The sequence below is a fragment of the Chanodichthys erythropterus genome, chromosome 5, assembly GCF_024489055.1.
Source record: "Chanodichthys erythropterus isolate Z2021 chromosome 5, ASM2448905v1, whole genome shotgun sequence".
Lineage (NCBI taxonomy): Eukaryota > Metazoa > Chordata > Actinopteri > Cypriniformes > Xenocyprididae > Chanodichthys > Chanodichthys erythropterus.
Genome location: NC_090225.1, coordinates 1,089,586 through 1,114,000, shown reverse-complemented (window position 1 = coordinate 1,114,000; position 24,415 = coordinate 1,089,586). Strand labels below are relative to the sequence as shown.

General features: G+C 32.5%; 1 protein-coding gene across 3 annotated transcripts in view; it reads right to left on the bottom strand.

Moving 5' to 3' along the window:
* Nucleotides 1-24,415, bottom strand: part of anapc1 (anaphase promoting complex subunit 1) — an 84,777-nt gene that overhangs the window by 45,898 nt on the left and 14,464 nt on the right. For all 3 annotated transcript variants that reach the window (XR_010895177.1, XM_067385591.1, XM_067385592.1), the window contains exons 14-21: nt 21,763-21,900; nt 20,707-20,847; nt 17,778-17,838; nt 9,993-10,180; nt 7,715-7,789; nt 7,360-7,625; nt 4,917-5,008; nt 3,225-3,373 (exon numbers count right to left, since the gene is read on the bottom strand). Coding sequence is in view for 2 of the 3 variants with exons in the window: in XM_067385591.1 (XP_067241692.1) it covers nt 3,225-3,373; nt 4,917-5,008; nt 7,360-7,625; nt 7,715-7,789; nt 9,993-10,180; nt 17,778-17,838; nt 20,707-20,847; nt 21,763-21,900 (1,110 nt within the window). In the remaining variant the exon portion in view is untranslated. The remainder of the gene's footprint in view (nt 1-3,224; nt 3,374-4,916; nt 5,009-7,359; nt 7,626-7,714; nt 7,790-9,992; nt 10,181-17,777; nt 17,839-20,706; nt 20,848-21,762; nt 21,901-24,415) is intronic.

Below are 24,415 nucleotides of genomic sequence, written 5' to 3'. Positions count from 1 at the left end.
ATGGAGTATTTCTCCAGTCTAAACTTCCAAACAGGTGAAAACTTCAAGTCTGATAGCTTCGAAAAGTAATATCAGCGCACCTCTCCTCAAAACCTGCTCAACAAAACCACAACTCCACGCATGAGGCATAGCAATGCTGATGCTTTCGTTATCAATTACCACAAAATGTAATGGAGAGAAAGAAATGGTTAGAGAGAGAGAGAGAGTAGTTTAAGTATAGAGGGATTAAATGGATGCAGTAATGTTCTGGACTCTAATCTAAGGGACGGGAACGGTGGGGTAAACACAGCCCATAATGGAGTAACGATTCGTCAGCACCTCAGTGGGGTTGTGCGTCACTTCACTTTGCCTGATGGAAGGAAGTACAAAACAAACACACACACCATGACGCCCGTGACCCCTCGTATCGCCCTCTCCAGTGATTCACATGACTTCCACGGACTAATTAAGGAGGGGCATCAGTGCTGCTCGCAGGACACGGAGGACGCCCAGGGACGACTCGGTGCTCGCAAAATGTCATTATGATTAGCTTGCAGCACTTTGCCATCTAACTGCTTGACATTTCCACAGAACATGTGTGTGAGGCAAGGGCACGACACCCGCTCCTCTGCTCAGCGTTAACGCCCCCTGTTGGGCATCAGCAGTGACACGACCCTTCATTTCGTTTGAAAGAATTCAGTGAGGATGCATTAAATTGATCGAAATAAAGACATTTATAATGTAATCAGCATATGATTTATGAAAGATCATGTGAGAGAAAATTCAGCTTTGCATTTTAACACTACCAGCCTTGGGTAACTAGCTGAAACTGATTTTTTTGTTAATTGAATAAAATTAAATCAATTTTGTTAATTGAAAATAATTAAAATAATGAAATAAAATAAAAATAAAATAAAAAATAGATGAAAAACCTCAGCTAAATTAAAATTTTGAAATGTTGTCTGCCTTGGCATCTAGCTGAAACTGATTTTTTGTAAATAAAAAAAAAAAAAAATAATAATAATAATAATAAGGATCATGTGACACTGAAGACTGGAGTAATGATGCTGAAAATTCAGCTTTGATCACAGGAATAAATTATATTTTAAAGTATATTAAAATAGAAAACCACAATTTTAAATTGCAAAACTATATCACAATATTATTGTTTTTTCTGTATTTATTATGAAATAAATGCAGCATTAATGAGCATAAGAGACTTTGTTCAAAAACATTAAAAATAGTAATGTTTCCAAACTTTTGACTGGTAGTGTATATAAAAATAGAAAAGATTTATTTTAAATTGTAATAATATTTCACAATATTACTGATTTTACTGTATTTTTGATCACATAAATGAAGCCTCGGTGAGCAGAAGAAACTTTTTTCAAAAACATAAAAAAAAAAAAAAAAAAAAAAGTGACCCCAAAATGTTTCTAGAGTGACAACCTGATTTAAATGCAAGAGTCTGTCCCTTAAATTACCATAATATCAACCTCTAAATACATGTTTTCAGTCAGCAGTCAGTAATGATATTAATTTAAGTTTCACAAGCCGTTTGAGGTGGACTTCACTGGAAGTAATGACAGCTTGCAGTTTAATACGTGAGTCAGATAACCACTCTGACTGATTCACTGAGTTTATTCAGTCAAAGATTGGTCAGACTGATTCAAACTAACTTTTGAGTTTGGGACTGAATGAATCACTAAAAAAAACTGACTCAAGTGTTCGTGAATCGAAGTCAAATCACACTGTAGAACAGCTAGAGAATAGGGGTGAGATTAAAATATGATTTCTCCATGAGGTGAAAAGCTGTCTCGTGATATTGCCATGACGGAGTGTGAGGGTGAAATTAGGATAGAATATGCCATCGCTACATTTGGTTCATTTTTTTGTCCAAAGGACAAAATAATAATAATAATAAAAAAAGATATGACATCCAAAGTATATAAGGCAGTACAACTAGATCTCCTTTATTGAATCCAAAAGGTTTTAATTATATTTTGCTTCATATAAAGGTATTTTAAAGATTTTGAAGTGTGATTAAAATATCTTAAAATGTAATAAATGTATATTTTTTTTTATTCTGGCATGATTTTATATCATCATATATCAACATAGTGCAAAATGATATTAAAATTATGTGTAGAAGTCGTTGCTTTGTTATGAGAAAGAATGTCCGGAAAAATGAATTTCATTGATGTCATTCGGAGTAACCAATATAAAGGGACCATTTTGGATCAATATCATGTGACAGGATGTGACATCTTTCAGACACCTGCAAAGGACCACATGGTCGTGAAGCAAAGTAACTAAATCTCTCTTAACTATTTGATAAATTCATGTTTTCTCTTGATCATACGCATGTCCCGAAACATCAACCGCTATAAAACATGGAAAATGTTGAAGTATTTTAAAAACTTGTACTAAATATTAAATGTTTGATTGTTCTTTTGCTAGATATCAGCCTGTTAGCATTGTTTGAAAATATTGTCATTCGGTAAAACCGAAATTTTGGTGAAACCAAATTAATTTTTTGGGTGACAAATTTTGTCCGTCTTGTAAAAAACAAAAAAAACAAAAGCAGTGTTAATTGATTATAAAAACCACATTATCTCATTGTTAACACTTAATAAAACTTCAAAGTTAATTATATCTCCATTATGTTTTTAAAAAACTTATTCGTCAATGACCCATTTACATTACACCTCGACTGTCATTTTGCTAATTCAGTTGGATAGCGGTCGCTTCATTTCCATCCAACATGAGCAGCAGAGTCGTACGTTCACTGATCACGTGACGAGAGTAAGTGGCGAGATGACTGACGAGACTATGGCGGAGGATTCGCTGCACAACAGAGAGTCTAAAAGCGTCTGATAAATGTCTTATCTTGTAGAATGCGTGCTCAGCACCACGCTCCGTATTCAGAGTGTGCACACTCGCGAAATAGAAAGCGAAAGTAAAACGCAAACGCACATTCAAACACGATCTGTGTGAAGAGACTCGTATGAAATCATACAGGAGAGAAGCCTGTCAGTTGAGTTTGTGGCAAATATTTTTACAGTGCTTGAGTATTGTTGTCGAATTCATAAAGTAGAACAAAAATGAATGTCTCAAACCCCTACTAGAGAAGGACGTGACTACCTGAATTTGTCAGGAGTGTATTGGGTTTTAGAATATGGCTGGAATGGACCTGTAAAACCAGGCATAAAGACTGAACTTTTCTGTGGCATTTTGTTCCTTACCAGCACCAGTAGTTTGGTTCTCTCGCAGATGCCGGGCAGATAAGGAAAAGGCGCCACATCTTGCCCTCGGAGACAGCGACTGAGCCAGCTGAACACACACGGGACCCCTCCGTTCAGGAACACCGGCCAAGTCATCAGCTCCATCTGAGCTGCACACGGATGGACGACATGACATGTAAAGCTGAGCGACAAGCAATACAGAGCTGTTTATATTTCTTTAAAAATGATTATGGAGTCAGTATAATTTTGTAACATTTTTTAAAGAAGTTTCTTATCAGGGAGCATTTATTTAAAATACAGTAAAAATTGTGAAATATTACTACAATTTAAAATAGCTGTTTTCTATGTGAATATATAGTAAAGTGTAATTTATTCCTGTGATCAAAGCTGAATTTATTTGATTAAAAATACACTAAAAATTGTGAAATATTATTAAAATTTAAAATAGCCATTTTCTATGTGAATATGTAGTAAAATGTAATTTATTCCTGTGATCAAAGCTGAATTTATTTGATTAAAAATACAGTAAAAATTTTGAAATATTACTACAATTTAAAATAGCCGTTTTCTAAGTGAATATATTATAAAATGTAATTTATTCCTGTGATCAAAGCTGAATTTATTTGATTAAAAATACACTAAAAATTGTGAAATATTATTAAAATTTAAAATAGCCATTTTCTATGTGAATATGTAGTAAAATGTAATTTATTCCTGTGATCAAAGCTAAATTTATTTGATTAAAAATACAGTAAAAATTGTGAAATATTACTACAATTTAAAACAGCTGTTTTCTATGTTTATATATAGTAAAGTGTAATTTATTCCTGTGATCAAAGCTGAATTTATTTGATTAAAAATACAGTAAAAATTTTGAAATATTATTAAAATGTAAAATAGCTGTTTTCTATGTGAATATGTAGTAAAATGTAATTTATTCCTGTTATCAAAGCTGAATTTATTTAATACAGTAAAAATTGTGAAATATTACTACAATTTAAAACAGCTGTTTTCTATGCATCTATGTACTTCTATGTATCAATTTAATGCAAACTTACTGAAAAAAGCCTTAATTTCTTTAAAAAATAAAAATCTTACTGAGCCCAAACCTTTGGAATATACATTGCAGGACCATTTAAGTGAACAGCAAAAAGGTGATTAAAATGATGAAAAACTTAAATTATGATCAGTTAATGCATCAAAAAACAAGCATTTATATACAAATCTGACAAAATAACATTTTAAAACATATTTACTAATTAATATAAATATATTAATATATTATAAATTAAACAATACATTATTTATATTCTAGAGAAAAAAAAAAAACTTTAAAAACTGGCCTACTCTGAACAAATATGCATATACACAAAATACATAAAAAAGACAAGACTTGAAATACTTCCTGCCTTAACTTCCCGTTTCGAATGGAAATGCATCAACACAGGAGAGAACAAACCTTTTTAATGAAGTTTTAAAAACTTTTAACCAAGTCTCAATGTTGAAAAATAAAACTATAAAACTATTGTCTATTTTATGCGTCGACTACCAACAGAACGCTACAAGGCCTGTCACTCAAACCCTCCACGAGGCTGGAAGCATAACGCCTAACAGGTCAGCACTGTCTGGTGAATGAATAGAAATGCCTTTAGCTGCTAATGAGGAGTCCCGACCGCATCGATCGGCTCGTACCTTGATCAATCACGCAGGCCTCCTTGAACGTTTTGATGAATGAGGGGTAATCGCGCCAGTACAGATCAATGAAATCCTCCAGCTGTAGGTCCCTGATGAAATGAGAGAAAACATGATTCGTTGGTAACAGAGTCGTCAGGCGGTCAATATATACACTAATACTGGAATAAAAGCCAGACCAGGGCATGACTCACACGGCACAGTTTAACACGCCGCTGATTAATGAGATCTGTGGTTTGGACGCTGTACGCCTGAAGACTCATTACCAGTGCTAACCAGTGCGGTATTGACCAATATTGTGAATATCACTATTAACATGCTTTTTATTTGTATTATTTCATCTCAACAGCTTCTAAACAGGATCTATCTTTGAGTGCAGCCTCCTGTTTCTCACAAAAATCAGTTATATATATATATATATATATATATATATATATATATATATATATATATATATATATATATATATATATATATATATATATATATATATATATATATATATATATATATATATATATATATATATAATATATTATATTATATTATATTATATTATATATATATATATATATATATATATATTATATATATTAGTAAGTGTTTTCGCAAATATAATATAGTATATAGTGTTGTAGTATGCCGTTATTTTTTGCGCTGTTATTTTTTGATAAAAACGAAAGTTTTTGTTTTTGTTAAATAAAATAAATACATAAAGTATTTTGTTTTGATAGATAAATAAAATAAAGTTTTTTTTTTTTTTTTAATAACTGTTTTGTTTTGATAAAGTGTTTTGTTTATAGAATATATAAAATAATTTATAATACAAATATGATGTGATATATTAAATAAAATATACAAAAGTTATGGTCTCATAATTTTGTATAAAACTGTATTGTTTTAAAAGTATTTTGTTGTAAAAAAGGAATAAATAATTACTACTTTGTTTTAATAAAGTATTTTGTTTTGAAAAAATTATTAAATAATTACTACTTTGTTTTAATAAAGTATTTTGTTTTGAAAATTAATAAATATTTATTACTTGGTTTTAATAAAGTATTTTGATTTGTAAATGAATAAATAATTACTACTTTGTTTTAATAAAGTATTTTGTTTTTTGTAAATAAATAAATTAAATACATAGTGTTTTTTTTAAATAAAGTATTTTGTTTTGATAGATATACAAAATTACTATGCTTTAATAAAGTTTTTTTTTTTTTGGTAAATAAATAAATGCATATTGCTTTTTAATAAAAGTATTTTATTTTGATAGATAAAAATAGTGTTTTGATTTAATAAATATTTTGTTTTGATAAGTAAAAAAATTACAATTTAATTTTAATAAATAAAGTATTTTGTTTTGATAGATAAATAATTACTGTTTTAATAAAATATTTTTGGTACATAAATTAAATACATATTGCTTGTTAATAATTTATTTTTTTTTTGCTTGTTAAATTTTGTTTTGATAGATAAGTAAAATAAATAGTGTTTGTTTTGATAAAGTGTTTTGCTTTTCGTAAATACATAAATTAAATACAGAGTTTTTTTAATAAACAAAGTACTTTGTTTTGAGAAATATTTTTTTTTATAAGTAACAAATACAGTTTCGTTTTAATAAATTAAGTATTTTGTTTTGATGGATAAATAATATGTTTTAATAAAGTATTTTTTGGTAAATAAAGTAATTTTATTTTGAAAGATAAATATTGATTTTCAAATTTTGATTTGTTTTGATTTAATAAAGTATTTTGTCTTGATAAAATAAATAGTGCTTTGTTTTGATTTGTTTTTTTTGTTAAAATTTTTAAAGATTATTAATTTATTTATTTATTTAAATTAAATTAAATAAACTTAATATATATAAAATATTTTGACAGAATGAAGACTAATAACATGAAATTGTTTCTAGTGGTCATCTCTGAATAATAAAGTGACAATTATTTTCAAAAATAACAGCAGGTTAAATTTTATGTTTCAAGAATGAATGGGCTGTCTGGTTGAAAGTATGGTTCCTGACTGAGAGAAAACCATTTAAATATATTAATAAATATATAGAGATGTGTACCCAGATATTGCCCAGCCCTATTGCTGACCTACAAACAACAGGCACAAGAACAATATGCACAAGTCAACAGAGGATTATGGTTACGGCTGGTCTTATCTGGTCTTACAATGCATTATAATACAATGCTTTTAAATTTCAAGCCCACATGGGTTTATCAAACGGGAACCAATTAAACTCTCACTGCTGTTTTGTTTTTGTCCACATGACGGCATGCACTTGACATTTTAATAAACAATGAAAAACATTACAGCTATTTATCCTATTAATAATTAGTGTACAGCACAAAGAAATGCTGCACTGGGAGTTGGGTGACATGAGTCATCTGGTCTCACCCACTTTATTCATTATTATTCCTATCAAAATTAAAATAATTACTTGGCCAGCTGTTGCAGCAGCCCGACCAGCGCTCTCGCCCCGCTGCGCTGCAGCTCGTCCAGCTTCAGGTCTTCATAGAGCAGATGCAGAACGTAGAAGAGCACCGGGATGTGCGGGAAGAGGAGGGCGGACGACTCCAAACCCAGAGCAGACTCGTGGTCATCCACTCCACCAGGGGGCGACACCGCCTCCAGGCCTTGAACGGCCACCACAGGTCGCATGGAAACTTGCCAATGGTAGTCAGAGCAACGGAGGTACGCCCAGTCCTGTTGAAGTCACAACCATCTTTATTAGCCTTTCTGTAAATCTAAATCAACATTTCAACCGGACGTTCAGAGAACAGATGACCTCTGACCTCATCTGAACCCGTGTCGGCAGGACGGGCCTTCTTCGGGGCGATTACTGGAGAGAGAGGCACTTCAAAATGGAGCTGTGGAGATGCAATCGTGTTAAAGAGCACTTCATTCTCCAACGAGACACTTCACTTTTGTTTTAATAAATAAAATAGTGTTTTGTTTTAATAAAGTATTTTGTCTTGATAAAAAAAAATACATATATAGTGCAAAACATTTTGTTTTGATACTTTTACAAATATGTATTTATTTAAACAAAATTATACAAACTGCAAGCAACAAAAAAAATTCTGAAATATACGGTGTTTTGTTTTAATAAAGTATTTTGTTTGATAAAAATTAAAGTATTTTGTTTTTGATAAATAAAATAAATAGTTTTGTTTCAATAAATATTTTGTTTTGATAGTGTTTTTCATTGATAAAATTAAAATCTTTTTTTTAATATTTTTATCAAAAAATATTTTATTAAAACAAAACACTATATATGTATTTTTTAATTAAAGGATTAAAAATATTTATTTATTTAAACAACAATATATAAACCATATGCAAGCAAATACAATCTACAAAATAACATTTCTGAACACTTTACATAAGATCTACGCAAAAAAAAAAAAAAATTAAAGATCATATTTAAAGATTTAGATTGTACTGGGCAATATATCAATAATTATCATATTAATATATCAATAATAATAATTTAATATGACTAATTTTAAACTGTATGCAAGCAATTAAGATCTGCAAAAACTGAAATATACCGTTTCGTTTTAATAAAAGTATTTTGGTTTTGATAAATAAAATAAACAGTTTTTTAATAAATCAAGTATTTTGTTTTGATAAATTAATTGTGTTCTGTTTTAATAGTATTTTGTTTTGATAAATAAAATAAACTTTTTTAATAAATGTTTTTTGTTTTGATAAATAAATAAAAGAAAGTTTTGTTTCAATAAATATTTGTTTTTGATAAAGTGTTTTGTTTTAATAAAGTATTTTGTCTTGATAAAAAATACTTAGTGTTTTTATATAAGAAACATTTTGTTTTTTTACATTTTTTAAAAATTAAAAACTTTTTTAAAAATATGTATTTATTTAAACAAAATTATACAAACTGTAAGCAACAAAACAGAATTTCTGAAATATACAATGTTTTGTTTGATAAAAATGAAATAAAGCATTTTGTTTGATAAAATAAATAGAGTTTTGTTTCAATAAATATTTTGATAGTGTTTTACATATATAGTGTTTTATTTTAATAAAGTATTTTGTTTTGATGAATAAATATTTAAAAAATATATATTTTTATTTATACAAAAATATATAAACTATGCAAGCAAATAAGAAAAACAAACTGAAATATATTTTTGTTTTAATAAATAAAGTAATTTGTTTGGATAAATTAATAGTGTTTCGTTTCAATAAATTATTTTGTTTTAGATCAAATAAATTGTGTTCTTTAATAAATCAAGTATTTTGTTTTGATAAATAAAATAAATGGTGTTTTGTTTTAATAAATATTTTATTTTCATATAGGTGTTTCGTTTTAATAAAGTATTTTGTTTTGAGAGATAAAATGGTGATGTTTTGATAAATATTTTTTTTTAAATTTTAAATTTATTTAAACAAAATTATATAAATTGTATGCAAACAAATAAGATCCACAAAACAAAAAATATACAGTGTCTAAATAAATCTATTTTTTGATAGATACATACAACAAATAGCGTTTGTTTTAATAAATATTTTGTTTTGATAAATAAAATAAATAGCTTTGTTTCAATAAATATTTGATTGATAGTGTTTCATTTATAAAAAAACATATATAGTGTTTTGTTTTAATAAAGTATTTTGTTTCGATAAATAAATATTTTTAAAAAATTAAAAAGATTTTTAAAAATATTTATTTATTTAAACAAAAATATATAAACCATGCAAGCAAATTAAAGCTACAAAACAAAATTTCTGAACACTTTACACAAGATTTACACACACAAAAAAATTAAAAAATCATATATAAAGATTTAGATTGTACTGGGAAATAATTATTTATCATATTAATATATCAATAATAATCATTTAATTTGTAGAAACAAAATTAATGTGTACTAAATTGTTTTATATGCTTACCTGAAAACATGCAAAAAAAGGTAAATGTAAAAAATTAAGTAAATTGTATATCTTGTGTAAAGTTTTAACGTATTTGTTGATCAATCCTAGTGTCCAAACACAGAAAACTCCTCATATTCCTCAAGGTTAGACGGACACAGAGGTCACACTCACGTTGCGTGTCCACGTCAGCCGCTCTGTGTTGTAACCCATCATTGTCATTAGGCATGTAACAAACAGATTCCACTCCAGGTGCATGCTGGGACCTCCAGGGGCGTTATAGCTGTTATACCACTTGACCAGCACTTTCATGGCAGTGTCCTTGGGTAAAATAAACCTGATGGCCTGCAGGCAGCGTTTGACTGTGGGAATGAAAGAAAGATCAGCTGTTAATAACCAAAGTCACTGCCACAATTGTGGCGCTTTCTCTAATATTTCAGTCTCTAGAGAAGCCTCGTCATTCACTACAGTAAAGTTGACCGAGTGGATGAGTGAGTGAGTGGAGGCGGGGCTAATTAGCATATTCATAGATCCACGTATACTAAATGAAGCAAGGGTGTCGGGTAACATTCAAGCTATTTTAAGGCATCTTTTCACAGAAAAAATTTCATTTTGGTGAGTTTAAAGAGACTTTGACGCATTATTCATGTCTGAAGCGCAAATATGTGGGAAGAGACGCATGCTGAAGTTTAATACCCAAGTCTAACCAATTGTTATGATGATGCACCACTAATACATGTGATTTAGTCAGCTGTCACCACAGATCTCTGATGAATTAATACCATAATATTAGATTAACATTAAAAATAACCTAATTTTTAGGTCGTATCGCCCGCCCCCATGTGTGTACATCAAATGTAAGTGTAGGTGAAGATAATGGAGATGAATGTTCTCCGCGGAGGTGATCCTATAGAAGGTGCGCACGGAGGGGGCCGGCACTTCAAAGGACACAGCCGGAGCTGGAACACACATCTGAGCGAGGGGGCGGAGAACAGAGGGGAACCGAGCGAAGGGCCACTACACTCGAGGAGGTTTATAGATGACTGTTTGCCAAAGAGCTCGACTGCGTGACACGGGGGATACATGACCTGATACAGAGAGGGTGTTGAGACATGAGGGTAGAGTCGGGTTGATTTCTGCAGGAAGATGAATTTTATTCAGGGTTTTTTTGAGTAAAAGCCTTGTTATGTGTATCAATACTTAAAGGATTAGTTCAGTTCAGAATTATAATTTGTCATCCAAGTTGTTCATGTCTTTCTTTCTTCAGTCAAAAAGAAATCGAAAATCATTGCAGGATTTTTCTCCATATAGTGGACTTCACTGGGGTTCAACGGGTTGAAGGTCCAAATGTCAGTTTCAGTGCAGCTTCAAAGAGCTCTACATGATCCCAGACGAGGAATAAGAGTCTCATCTAGAGAAACCATCAGACATTTTATAAAAAAATACAACTGTATATGCTTTATAAACACAAATGCTCACCTTGCACTGCTCTGTGATGCTCCATGCATGACGTAATCATTTTAGAAAGGTCATGTGTGACGTAGGCGGAAGTACCGCGATAATCTCATTTTCTCCTCCAACTTCAAAATCATCCGACATCATTGTTTTACCTTTTTTTGTAAAGGACGTTTGACTTAGTCTTTGCACATTCTCTTTGTAAACACTGAATCAGTACTTCCGTGACCTTTCCAACATGATTACGTCATGCGTGGAGCATCACAGAGCAGTGCAAGATGAGCATTTGTGGTTAAAAAGTATATAATTATATTTTTTTTATTAAATGTCCGATGGTTTCTCCAGATAAGACTCTTATTCCTCGTCTGGGATCATGTAGAGCTCTTTGAAGCTGCACTGAAACTGACATTTGGACCTTCAACCCGTTGAACCCCAGTGAAGTCCACTATATGGAGAAAAATCCTGCAATGTTTTCCTCAAAAACCTTCTGAAGAAAGAAAGACATCTTGGATGACATGGAGGAGAGTAAATTATCAGGAAATTTTAATTCTGAACTAATCCTTTAATATAATTTTTTTTAAAAATCTGAAATTTGAAAAATTGTATTTTATATGGAAACATTTCCCTTTTCCACGAAAAAAATAAAATAAAAATTGCAACTTTTTAATCTCAGAATTCTGAATTTATTTCTTGCAATTCCAAGTCTTTTAACACCCAATTCCGAGTTTGTACCTTGCATTTTTAAGAGTCAAAGGGGACCTATTATGCCGTTATTGTGTGTGTCCCTTTAAATGCAAATGAGCTGCTCCTTTCCAGAAGAGGGCGGAGCTTTAACAGCTCAACAACAACAAAGCTGGAGAATCTCACGCAGCCAAAATGAGGAAAGTGTTCAGCCTTACATTGTTCAAACCGACACTGATGGAGAGACTCAGGAAGAAGTTACAACTTTTAGAAACGATCCCTTTAAGGTTAAGACATACACATAATAATTTCAATAAATAAACTAAATAAATGTGTCAGGTTAAAAATAGTTAATGCACTATGAACTAACATGAACAATCCTTAAATTTTGTCTTTTACATAACATTATTCAAGATTAATAAATGTTTTTAAAAGATATCACTCTGTAAGCTAATGCATTAACTAACATTAACAATGAGACCGTGTTATTTTTGTAATGTCATATTCATTAATTTTAGACTACACTCTAAAAAATGTTGAAAATGGTTGGGTTGAAAATGGACAAACCCAGTGATTGGGTTGATTTTAACCCAACTGTTGGGTTAAATGTTTGTCGAACCTGCTGGGTAGTTTTTTTATTTAACTCAACTATTGATTAAAAATTACTGTATTGATCACTTAAAATGAACCCAAAATATGTTGGAAGTGAACATGTATTAGTATGTTTAAGAAATGAAAATAATTAATAATTAAACATGAAATTGCTTATTAATAAATGTTCACCTTTTGATTATTATTGTTGCCTCTTGTAATTATGTGTCTGATTTTTAATTTCCAACATATTTTGGGTTCATTTTAAATCAGACATACAGTCATTTTTAAACAATAGTTGAGATAAATAAAACTGACCAGCAGGTTGATCAAACATTTTACCCAACTGCTGAGTTTGTCCATTTTCAACCCAACTTGGGTTGTTTTTAACCAAGCATTTTTTTAGAGTGTATGACTGGATATATTTTTTTGAAGAACTTTATTAGTACGTTATTGCAATAATATGTTTTTTGGTCAAAAGTATAATTCAGTATTAAATTGAACTTGTTTAATTCCCGTCATGATGCACAAAGCTTGATGTCTTGAAACCTCTCAGTGCTTCTGTAGTCATTTTGTAAAACTCAGATCATGGTTTATTTGTCATAAATGATGTGCCCAAGGATCTGTCACTAATGAACGCACTTATGCTTTACTGCGAAGTACAACTGTGAGTCATTCCTGCCACTTTCTACATTTAGACATTTGACCTTTTCTAATGTGTTTACTCTAATTATTTCAGGAAGTATACATGATACATGCTTTGGGTCTGTTCATGTCATTAGAGCTGTTTGCTATTGACTTATTACCATTACAATGTTCGCCACCAAGCATCGTGGGCACAGGTTTCCCATGGCGTCTTTGACTGATTGCGTGCGACATCAACCCATCCAGCTTTCTTTACAATTTTCTCAATTAATGCCAGCTTCCTGTTAATAAGTGCTTTAGTTTGAAAGTGCTTGTCTTTGTACCTCTAATAAAGTGGCATTTTATTCAGGCCCATCCTGACCTTTTGCTGTTTGTTTGCTAATTAAGCTCCAAGCAAAGTCATTGAGAGTGTGGTGGTGTGACGCTGAGCGATAACGGATAAAAGAAGTGGAAAATGGCATTTTAGATATCCCTAATTCATATTTAGTTGTGAACAAAAGACTTCATGCCTTAAATGTAGATATTCATCGCTGGACGTGGTCACTGTTCTCTCAAGAATTAGTTTTTTACAAATTTTAGTATTTTAAAAGACCAAGGGTCTTCACATCTTTACTGACCTCCGATGTGTCTTCAACAAGCTGTGTGATTTGAGGAATCATTCATGCCTCGAGCTCAAGCTTGTGGGACAGATTACATACTGAATCCTAATACTTTTAATTACGATCCAAAAAGTATGAGGAATAGCGATAATCATGCATGCAAAACAATTTTTTTTTCCTATAAAAATGTCTCACTTAAATATGGACGCCCATAACTGCAGATTTTTATTCCACTTTTACAGAATTCGCTTTTTAAGGACTACAACAAACGGCTGGTAGGAACTACAACAAGCTTCTTCCTGGGTTTGTGACATCACAAACCCTAAAATTTACATAAACTCCACCCCCGAGAACACACAACAAAGAGTGACGAGACGAAACGTAAATGCTGGTTATAATATTGATGACAAATAAAAACGAGACTAAATGTAGTTTACAAAATAAAAACTATTCTAAAATGTCTTAATTTTCGTTGACCCAAACGAGACGAGACGAAACGTTATTTCGTCTTGTTTAGTCGCGTTATGATCATTATTTTGCAGTATTTCTGTTTCCTGTGTCTCACTTAGTGTTGCTTTCGTCAACGAAAATTATGACTAAATATCGTCGTCAACGAACCTTTATCACATGACAAAAACGAGACGAGATGCAAAGTAAATGCTGGTCATGTGACAATGACTATAATTATATGCATAATGCAATATTGTTGACGAATAAAAATGAGACTAAATGTGGTTTACAAACTAAAAACTATGCTAAAATGTATTAATTTTCGTTGACCAAAACGAGACTAAAAGTTATAACGTTATTTCATCTCATTTAGTTGCGTTATTATTATTATTTTGCAGTATTTCTGTTTCCTGTGTCTCACTTCAGGGGCTGCATCAGGTCGCACTGCGCAGACGCAGGCGACGTCACTTCCTATGACATAGAGAAAGGGACCGATATGTAGGTAATATGTAAATTTCACATGCTCATAACTTGCACAGATCATAAAATGCACATCATTATTTAAAGCAGATTCTCACAATTAACATGAATCCAAAATCAACATAATATATTGCGTTGATCACAAGATATCATTGAATGATTTAACATGCTTGGCTAAAAACATGTCTCTCATCTTTCCGGGATGCAATGTGTATCCAATGTTCCCGGACCCATCCATGTTAGTTTTCCAATGTGGAATAACACAAAATGCTCAGCTTTTTAATGCATCTAACCATTTTGAAAAACTCCTAACGAGTGCTGGGAAGTGCCTCTAAACCAGAGTTTACCGCCATCTAGCTGCGAAAAATACTACTACTTTATGCTATCACCACAAAACTTGAACCAGATGCAACTCAAACCGTATTGCCTTCCTGAGTTATTCCATATCAAATAAAAAAATGAAAAATTATAAAAACAATTATATATTTTATAAGCAGTTTTTCAGCATGAAAATGTCCAAATGTAATGTAATTTATATTTTCTAAAAATTTAAAAAGTGTTTTATCAAGTGATACCTACCTTTTGACTCTCCTTGCTACAGTTTTGGAGACTTTACATTTGTGTAGGGCTGAGTATTGTCACAATTTTCACAATTCGATTCGATTACTATTCACATGCTTTCGATTCGATTCAATTACGATTCGATTCAATATCAATTATTTTGGATGCAGTATTTCAGTTTCAGTACATGGCAAATTTTCTAGAGGAAAAAAATCTCTCAACTAATGCTGTAAACTACACATGAGAGTCAGCTGGTACTATTATAATAATATTGAAGATTAAATTAACTTATTTATATACAAACACTTAAATTACACTCAATGTTATTATTATAAATAAAGTTTAGAATTACATAATCATATTTCTACTCCAATTCATTTTTTTGAAATATAAACATTTAAATCACGGCTGATTTATTCAAACATGCATTAAATATTGAAGAACATTAAACAATTATAATGAATATGTAACGGTGCATAGCTATATTTATCAGAATGCTGCTCTCTAGAGTTCACTTTTCTAGCTGACTAATGAGTTTATGGTCACTGAATGTGTTTTTCTGAGGTAAATGTGACGTCACGTGACATTGAAGCTGTTTTATTGAGTCTGAAACACTGATTGAGCGATTACACGAGACATGATACGGATTTCAGTAAGTTGTACTGTATATTTTAACATACCTTCAGATGTTCATGTTTATTTCGCTGTAACTGGTATTAAAGCGGAGGAGAGGATGATCACATGCTTCTCTTTAACTGAGGCGCTAAAGCGATCCGTCACGCCACATTAAACAGCGCCAAAACGCTATTTATTTTCTGAATCTCATAATAAGATGGACGTCGTTTGAAATCTGAGACTTTGCTTCATATCAAAAGTAACAAAGATTATTGCGATTTATTGGATGGGAGGAGCTACATATTCTGCTCATTCATCAACTGAAAACAGACTAGACTAATCGATTCTTGGGATTTAAGAATCGATTAAAATCGAGAAATCGATATTGTTTACCCAGCCCTACTTTTGTGTAGCCTGACTACGTCAGACTTCCTACTTCCGCTCAATTTCATTTCACTTCTGTACTCAGTCTGATACAGCGTCAGAGCTTTCTGTTTGCCACCGGTCTGGAAACAGCCGGGCCAATCAACGAACAGAGGGCGGGCTGAGAGCCGTGACGTAGATGCTAAGCGCCGAGTTTTACATTGTAGGTTAGAGAAATCGAAAACCGAAACGACCGCGGAAATGGGTAACGAGACACGGGATGCAATTTGCTCTGTTATGGAGAACATTCAACTCCACATTTTCCAAACTGAAGCCAGAACAAGAAGAGTGTTTGATAAACATTTGTTTTATCATGTGTTTACAACAGGTTTACAGTGGAAGTTCAATCATAGATTTGAGTTCGATGCATGATGTCTGTGCGTCGATGCGGCTGTACAGGCACATAACATACGTCATAACTAAACGTATCTGATTGGCTTACGGGTAACCAATGATTTTAAACTTCAGAAAAGCGCCCCCCAGCGAGAGAGAAAACACTTCTCTATTATGCCATTCCAGACTCTGTCTACGAAGCAAAGTGAAGTAGCAGGTATTAGCAGGCTAACTTTTGTGTATGTCGCTCAGAAAAAAACCTCTAAAAAAGCCTTCAGGTTTTAAAGAGTTAAGAGACATCAAGGCATTATAAAGTATTATCTCCAAGGTAACAATAACATAATAAGATAACCTTGTTTGAAATGGGTTTTGGTTTTGTCTATACTTCTATGTTCTTATACTATATTGACTAGGATAAATAGAATTGCATTACTAAAAAGAGACTAAAATACAATTTTCATTGACTAAAACTGGACAATGTCATCAGTTTTCGTCGACTAAAACTAGACGAAAATAGTCATGGATAATTTTGATTAAAATGCTCAGTTGACTAAAACTTGACGACTAAAAAGAGTATAAATGTGACTAAAAGTAATAAAAACTAAAATGACAGCTTGACACAAAGACTAGACTAAAACTAAAATTAAAAAAGGCCGCCAAAAACAACACTAGATTCTCCAGGTTTGTTGTTGTTGAGCTGTTAAAGCTCCGCCCTCTTCTGGAAAGGGGGCGGGAGCAGCAGCTCATTTGTATTTAAAGGGACACACAAAAACGGCGTGTTTTTGCTCACACCCAAATAGGAGCGAATTTGACAAGCTATAATAAATGATCTGTGGGGGATTTTGAGCTGAAACTTCAGACACATTCTGGGGATCTTATATCCCATCTTGTGAGAGTAGCTATTCAAGTGTTTTAGTAAACATTCCTATATTTCTTCACATCACAATATATATGTATTGCAGAAAATAGTTTCAAGCAGCCCTAACGTGGGGTGTTTTAAAACAAGTGTTTTGATGGCTTGTTGCGCCTTTTCAAACACACAAACAGCATGTGACTCAGCTCTGTGCTGCATTGGAAGCGATGCATCACGCTGTTGGACAGTATTTATCCGAGCGCTTTCTCTTACCCAGATCTGAAGTGGCCACCTCAGGAATGGTGATTCTTAACATGGAACCGGAGCTCAATTCCTGAACAAAAGAAAAATGAGAGGCGAATATTAGCAGCACATATTACATTAGCAATACGAATCTACAGGCATCACGTTTCTATTTATATCTGGTCAAATTTAGTCAAAAGCAACCAGACTACTGTTGTTCCCTTTGCTAAAATAACTCGAAAACAAAAGAACAATTGCAATGCAGCAGGCATTCTACAATGACTTGGACGAAAACAAACCTTAGACGCTGGCTATTTTTAAAACCCTTTCTCTGAAGCATATCATCCCACATAAGTTGGTCGCGGCGAGATTGCTTTGACAGGCCTGCGAGGGGATTTCTTCTGGTAGGACATGACGTTCAGTGGGAAATGACAACGCAGAGGGGCTGACTGCAGGGGAGCAGACTTTATTGAGTCTTGTCAAAACAGTGACGGGCTCCTGGTGCACATGTCTGAGCCGCCACACCATGTCGGTCATGTCCTGTTACTGTGGCAGCCCTCAATTACAGCCGGGCACCGAACGGCAAAAGCAATTACCAGATCCTGCCTTTAGCAGCAGTGGTCAGCACAAACACAAACGCAAGCATCTTGACCCTCTCTGACATTTTGAAAATGCATTTAGAACGCAGATGCTGCATTTATGTCGATGGTACAGACGATATGTCGAGCGAGCCGTGCATTTTGAGATTACAGGCATCGGATAAAAACTGTGATTCATCTACAATGAATAAAATACAGTGTTCAGTATTATGCATAAATTGTAATTAATTCAGTAAACAATGCGTCTAAACAAATGCACTGTATGTTAGAGATCCAAAATATATTGGTAATTATATCCATGTTGGCCAACATTTATTAATTATAATTATTTTGTATAATATATATACACATATATATATATATATATATATATATATATATATATATATATATATATATATATATATATATTATATTATATTATATTATATTATATTATATTATATTATATTATATTATATATATATATATATATATATATATATATATATATATATATATATATATATATACTATAATTAATTATAATAATTGCAAAACAGATTGTTTCAGGGCCAAAGTTTTTTTTATGCAAGTTTTAAAAAGTATCGACTATAATAACACAAGATGCGCCACTTGTATTGTTTTGAATGGGAGAAAGTGCAACGCGCAATATGGCGGAATAAGTCCCGCCTTCTAAATAAGAGCCAATCGCTGATTGGTAAAGTCATTGCATCACTACAGCAGCCGTTAGAAGCTCCGGTTCTTATAGAAACAGTCAGACGTGCACTTGCACATGCGCATTAGCTAGATCAAGCCTGAAAAACAGTTTGTCGTCATGATTTGAGTGTTTAGAAACTAAATTTATGAGTGATTTCAAATATGAAATTTAATCCAAAAGCTTGACGAACAGTTTTGGAGAATTTGATGTTTCCCCATTCAAAGAGATGGGAGCTGCGCTTGCATGCACGAGAGGCGTTTCTAAGATGGCCACCGAGTGAAATTACTCATCTTAAAGGGACTTTGGTGTCAGTGTGTTAAAAAGTATTAAAGTATTAAAAATTCAAATTCACCCTGTATATTTTTTACATGCATGTTATAGATCTCATTCTGAACAATTCATCCATGCATGTTTCTTTTTTTATTATGACCTCTCTTTAATCACAATGTCATAACTTGACCTTCTGGGCCCAGTTTTTCAAAAGGTTTAATCCGGATAAAATTGATCCGGATTTAGTAATCTTTTTTTGCGATCCGTGATCACGTAATCTTTTGGAGCCAGTTTTTTAAAGCAACATCGGATTGGATCAATCTGATCCGGATAGGAACTTTTCAGGATCACCAAATCTGGATTTCCAGTGCTCTACGGAGGCCCTAAAGGGACATGTTGATAGAAAGAATATGGGTTTTGAATTAAATATATTTTTGTTGGATATTTACAGTTGTTTAGGGATTGTTTTATGGCACCAAAATTTCTTTTTACTTTACAGTAGGTTACCGAAAGGCTAAATATGTAGACTAATGTCTGCATTTAATTTATTACTTTAACAGTTAAACTAATCAAGAGCAAGATAAAAAGGTGTATGTATATTACATGATAAAAATGTTGTATTTTTTGACTAGTTTAAAGTTTTACTACATTTTCCTCCTGGAATCCACCTTGAAATCCTACCCCCTGTTGGGATCAGGATAATCCTGTTTTTTTGGATCAAAGTGATCCAAATCCTACAAAAAAGTTCTGAAAAACCCAAACTAAAGGTTTGATCCAGACCAAAACCAAGATTGGATTACGTGATCTAGTTTTTTTCTTTTGAAAAACACATTTTCAAGATTTGATCCAATCCGTTATCCAAAATCCTAGTGGATTACTTTTGAAAAACCGGGCCCTGGTGAAAAGTTTTTAGTCCGTTTAAAACGCAAAATCTCAAAATTCAATTAAAAGCTGATTACGTAATGCGTGGCGTATCTCAAGAGCAGTGCAAGATGAGCATTTGTATTTAAAAAGTATATCATTTTTGTTTTCTTTTTAGAAAATGTCCGATGGTTTCTCTAGATCAGACTCTTATTCCTCGTCTGGGATCATGTAGAGCTCTTTGAAACTGACATTTGGACCTTCAACCCGTTGAACCCCAGTGAAGTCCACTATATGGAGAAAAATCCTGGAATGTTTTCCTCAAAAACCTTCTGAAGAAAGAAAGACATCTTGGATGACATGGAGGAGAGTAAATTATCAGGACATTTTAATTCTGAAGTGAAGTAATCCTTAACATAATAACAGCCCTCTTCCTCATCTCTAAAAGAGCATTATAACGATGTCAGTAACGCTCAGCTTTGACTCAGGAATATCAATAAATATGCTGAGAGGTGACGGCTGCACTAACCAGCGTGACTCTGTTGCTGACGGGGTCTCGGAGGGTCTGGATGCGAGGTGCAGCGTGCTGGAATGGAGAGTCGTCCAGCCATGATGACTCGTGGTGCTGCGTAGAGCTGCGGAACTCCAACACCGGAGACGGCATGCCAATCTGAGACCAGGAGATGAGGAATCAGATAATAAAACACAAAAGCATTAAAGAGTGACAAGGTTCATGCCCATTTCTTCTATCCGTTTCCATTTAAAGTGCTCCTTTTATGCTTTTTCAGATATTACCTTTCATACAGTGTGTAATATAGCTGTTTGTGAACGTAAAAAGTCTTACTTCCTTTAAGTTTGTAACAAATTTGCATAATGCCAGCCTATGATCTTGATTGGATGCCTGTGAACAACATCAACCCCGCCTTCAAACACTGTAGATGTAGCTGAGACTGGAAAATTAAAGTGTTTTTTGACTGTGGATGCATGTGAACCTGTTGTAGGATAGGTTAGGAACCTTTCAAATAACAAGAGGCACTTTAAATTCACTTTCCTAATAAAAAGCGCATGAAATGCTTAAAAATATTACTAAAAAAGGTATTTGTGGATGCTTTTTTTGACTGTTATTGGCAATTATTTTAATAAAAAGGTACAAACTGTGACTGAAATTTGTTTGTCTACACAAGAACATCATCAGCCCTTAATTTAGTTCTGGGGATTTGAAGTGAATAACATGCAGTTTGTGGTTTAGGAGGCATTTGCTTTCATCAATGGTGTAATACTTCACGTTAAACATTAATAATTCATTAAGCACACTATCAATCATTGATCTCTGTTTCACAAAATTAGATTATCAAACCAGCCTCAAAGTTGTTTTTGTTGTTTAAGAACAAAAATAATGGAGCAGGCCATATTACTGTGATTTAATACTGATATTGATCCACTTGTAAGAACAAAGTGGAAGGCCATTAGCATTAGGACATAATATCAAGAGTCCTCTCTAAGAATGTGGTCTTGTCTTACATATATGACTCAATTAGTCTAAATAATTGGCTAGAATATAGCACACACACACACACTGCGGTACCTCCTCCAGTCGGCTGATATGCTGAACTGAGGCCCTGGCGGGGGTGCTGATGTTCTCCAGAGGAGTGATTAACGGTGGCTGGTGGTTCTGCACACTGAAGGTAGGAGACAGAAGGCCAGGGACAAACACTTTGCTGACCTGGAAGTAAAAAAATTAATGATTATTAGCTTAGAAACTGGATGGTTTTGTGTCACCAAAGCCGTAAAACTGAATTATTTCGTAGGTAATGAGAATAATAATTCTGTTTATGTATATAAAGTAGGTGTGTCAAAGCGTATGTGCATCTTAAAAAGAGCCGAATGAAAATTAAGGACCAATTTTATCGCTCATTATATACTTCTTATTTTTATTATTATTATTATTATTATTATTTTTGGAGTAGTCTTTATTTATCAATTTTAAAAGTAACGAATCACATTCAGTCTCTTGTACGTTACGTGTGCACAAGCACGAACAATTAGTTGCTAGCTGCAGTTCACTTAACGGCCACCGGTGTCGCTAGTAAAGAACGTTTCTGTAGCTAGTAACTAGTCATATCTAAACATTTAGATATAACTAGTGCTGACAAAATAAGAGCTTTCAGTTAACGCATGCAATTAATTTTTTAAGTTTAATGCATTAAAAATATTTTTATATTTTTATTAAATTAAACTGTTTAACTAAACATGAAAATTGTCATTAATTATTCACTCTCATGTTGTAAGACCTTTGTTCATCTTCAGAACACTAATTAAGATATTTTTTCTGCATTGACAGCAAGTTAATTAACAGTTTCAATGCCCAGAAAGCTACTAAAAACATATTTAAATCTGTTCATGTGACTACAGTGGTTCAACATTAATGTTATAAAGCAACGAGAATATTTTTGTGCACAAAAAATATGAAAAATAACTATTTAACAATATCTAGGTTTCAAAACACTGCTTCATGAAGCTTCGAAACTGCCAAAGTCACGCCCCCCAGTGGTGAACCATTGAAACTTTGAAACACTTATGACGCAACGAAGCCTCGTTTACTGAAATCACGTGACTTTGGCAGTTTGATACACGCTCCGAAACACTGATTCGAAACAAAAGATTCGTAAAGCTTCATGAAGCAGTGTTTTGAAACCTACATATTGTTGAATAAAGTTGCTATTTTTCTTATTTTTTGTGCACAAAAATATTCTCGTTGCTTCATAACATTAAGGTTGTACCACTGTAGTCACATGATCCATTTTAAATATGTTTTTAGTAGCTTTCTGGGCATTGAAAGTGTTAATTATCTTGCTGGCTATTCAGGCCTCACTGAGCCATCGGATTTCATAAAAAATATCTTAATTTGTTTTCTGAAGATGAACGAAGGTCTTATGGGTGTGGAACGACATGAGGGAGAGTAATTAATGACAGAATTTTAATTTTTGGGTGAACTAACCCTTTAAATTAACGCAATTAATCCTTTTTTCATCATGTTCAGCAGTGGCAGCTCTTAAAGTGACAGCAGCCTAATAAACCAGTTGCCGTAATGATGTCATTAATGTTAATCAAAGAACAAAGATAACATAGAAAATTATATATATTATATATATTATATTTCATTCATTCATATTTTCACTTCATTCATTTCATTTTGTTTAATAACTATTCACTATTCTACTATTATATATATAGCCACAGGTAAATATGAAAAAAAAATGGGCCTAATTAGTGTTATCGTGGTTTTTGATACATGTAACCTTAATAAATAAGGTTATGACACCAAAAGCTACTAGATTAACTCACTTAAATTTTAAATATATGTAAACAGTAAGTAATAAAACAAGAACAAATAATCAAATTACAAGTAATAGCACAAATATATACAACAGAACAAACAAATGAAATAAATGGTGCTTTTCAGGTTATGTGGGCTTAAACAGGAGATTTTCAGGTACAGAAACTAATCTAATGTACATAATATTAAACTTTATTAAAGTTAATCAGTCAAGAGCAGCTACAGATGCATAAATAAGGTTTGAAATGATGAAAATATAAAACGTTAAATACTGTTATTTGAAATTATTAGCAAAACAATGCTGTGGACTTAGTTTGGAACCATTTTCATTGGCAAAAGAGCAAAAAATCTAAAATGTTAGTCACTGCTTGTTTATTAAACTGTACGTCGTATAAAATCTAATACACATTTGTAATCATTTTGATATTTGGAGAAAAATGGTGCTCATCGTGTAATATTGGTTAACTATATTAAATTATATAAATATAAAAAAACATACAGGGGCACTTTTGGCCCTTATCTTGAATTCTGGAGGCATTATAAATGCATTTTAATAGACTAAATCATGCAGTGAAAGTGTGCACTCTAGATATTCACATGCACTAGTCTAAACTACATCACATGGTGTACGCATTCACAACAAGAATGATAAATATAATGACAACGACATTGACGTCATGATATCGCTGCAGTTTTGTCATTTCCCGCTTTAAATGCTTGAGCTCTTTAAAGCAGGATGGATTCTGATTGGCTGTCAGTTTTAATGGAAAATATAACGACATGCTACAACAAGATAAGTGTCTCTTGATACCACAGACCCTGAAACCTAGTATTTTCTAGGTCTAGCTCTCTAGTGATTGGCTGAAAATTTGATTGATCAAGGTGACCTATTTAACAGAAT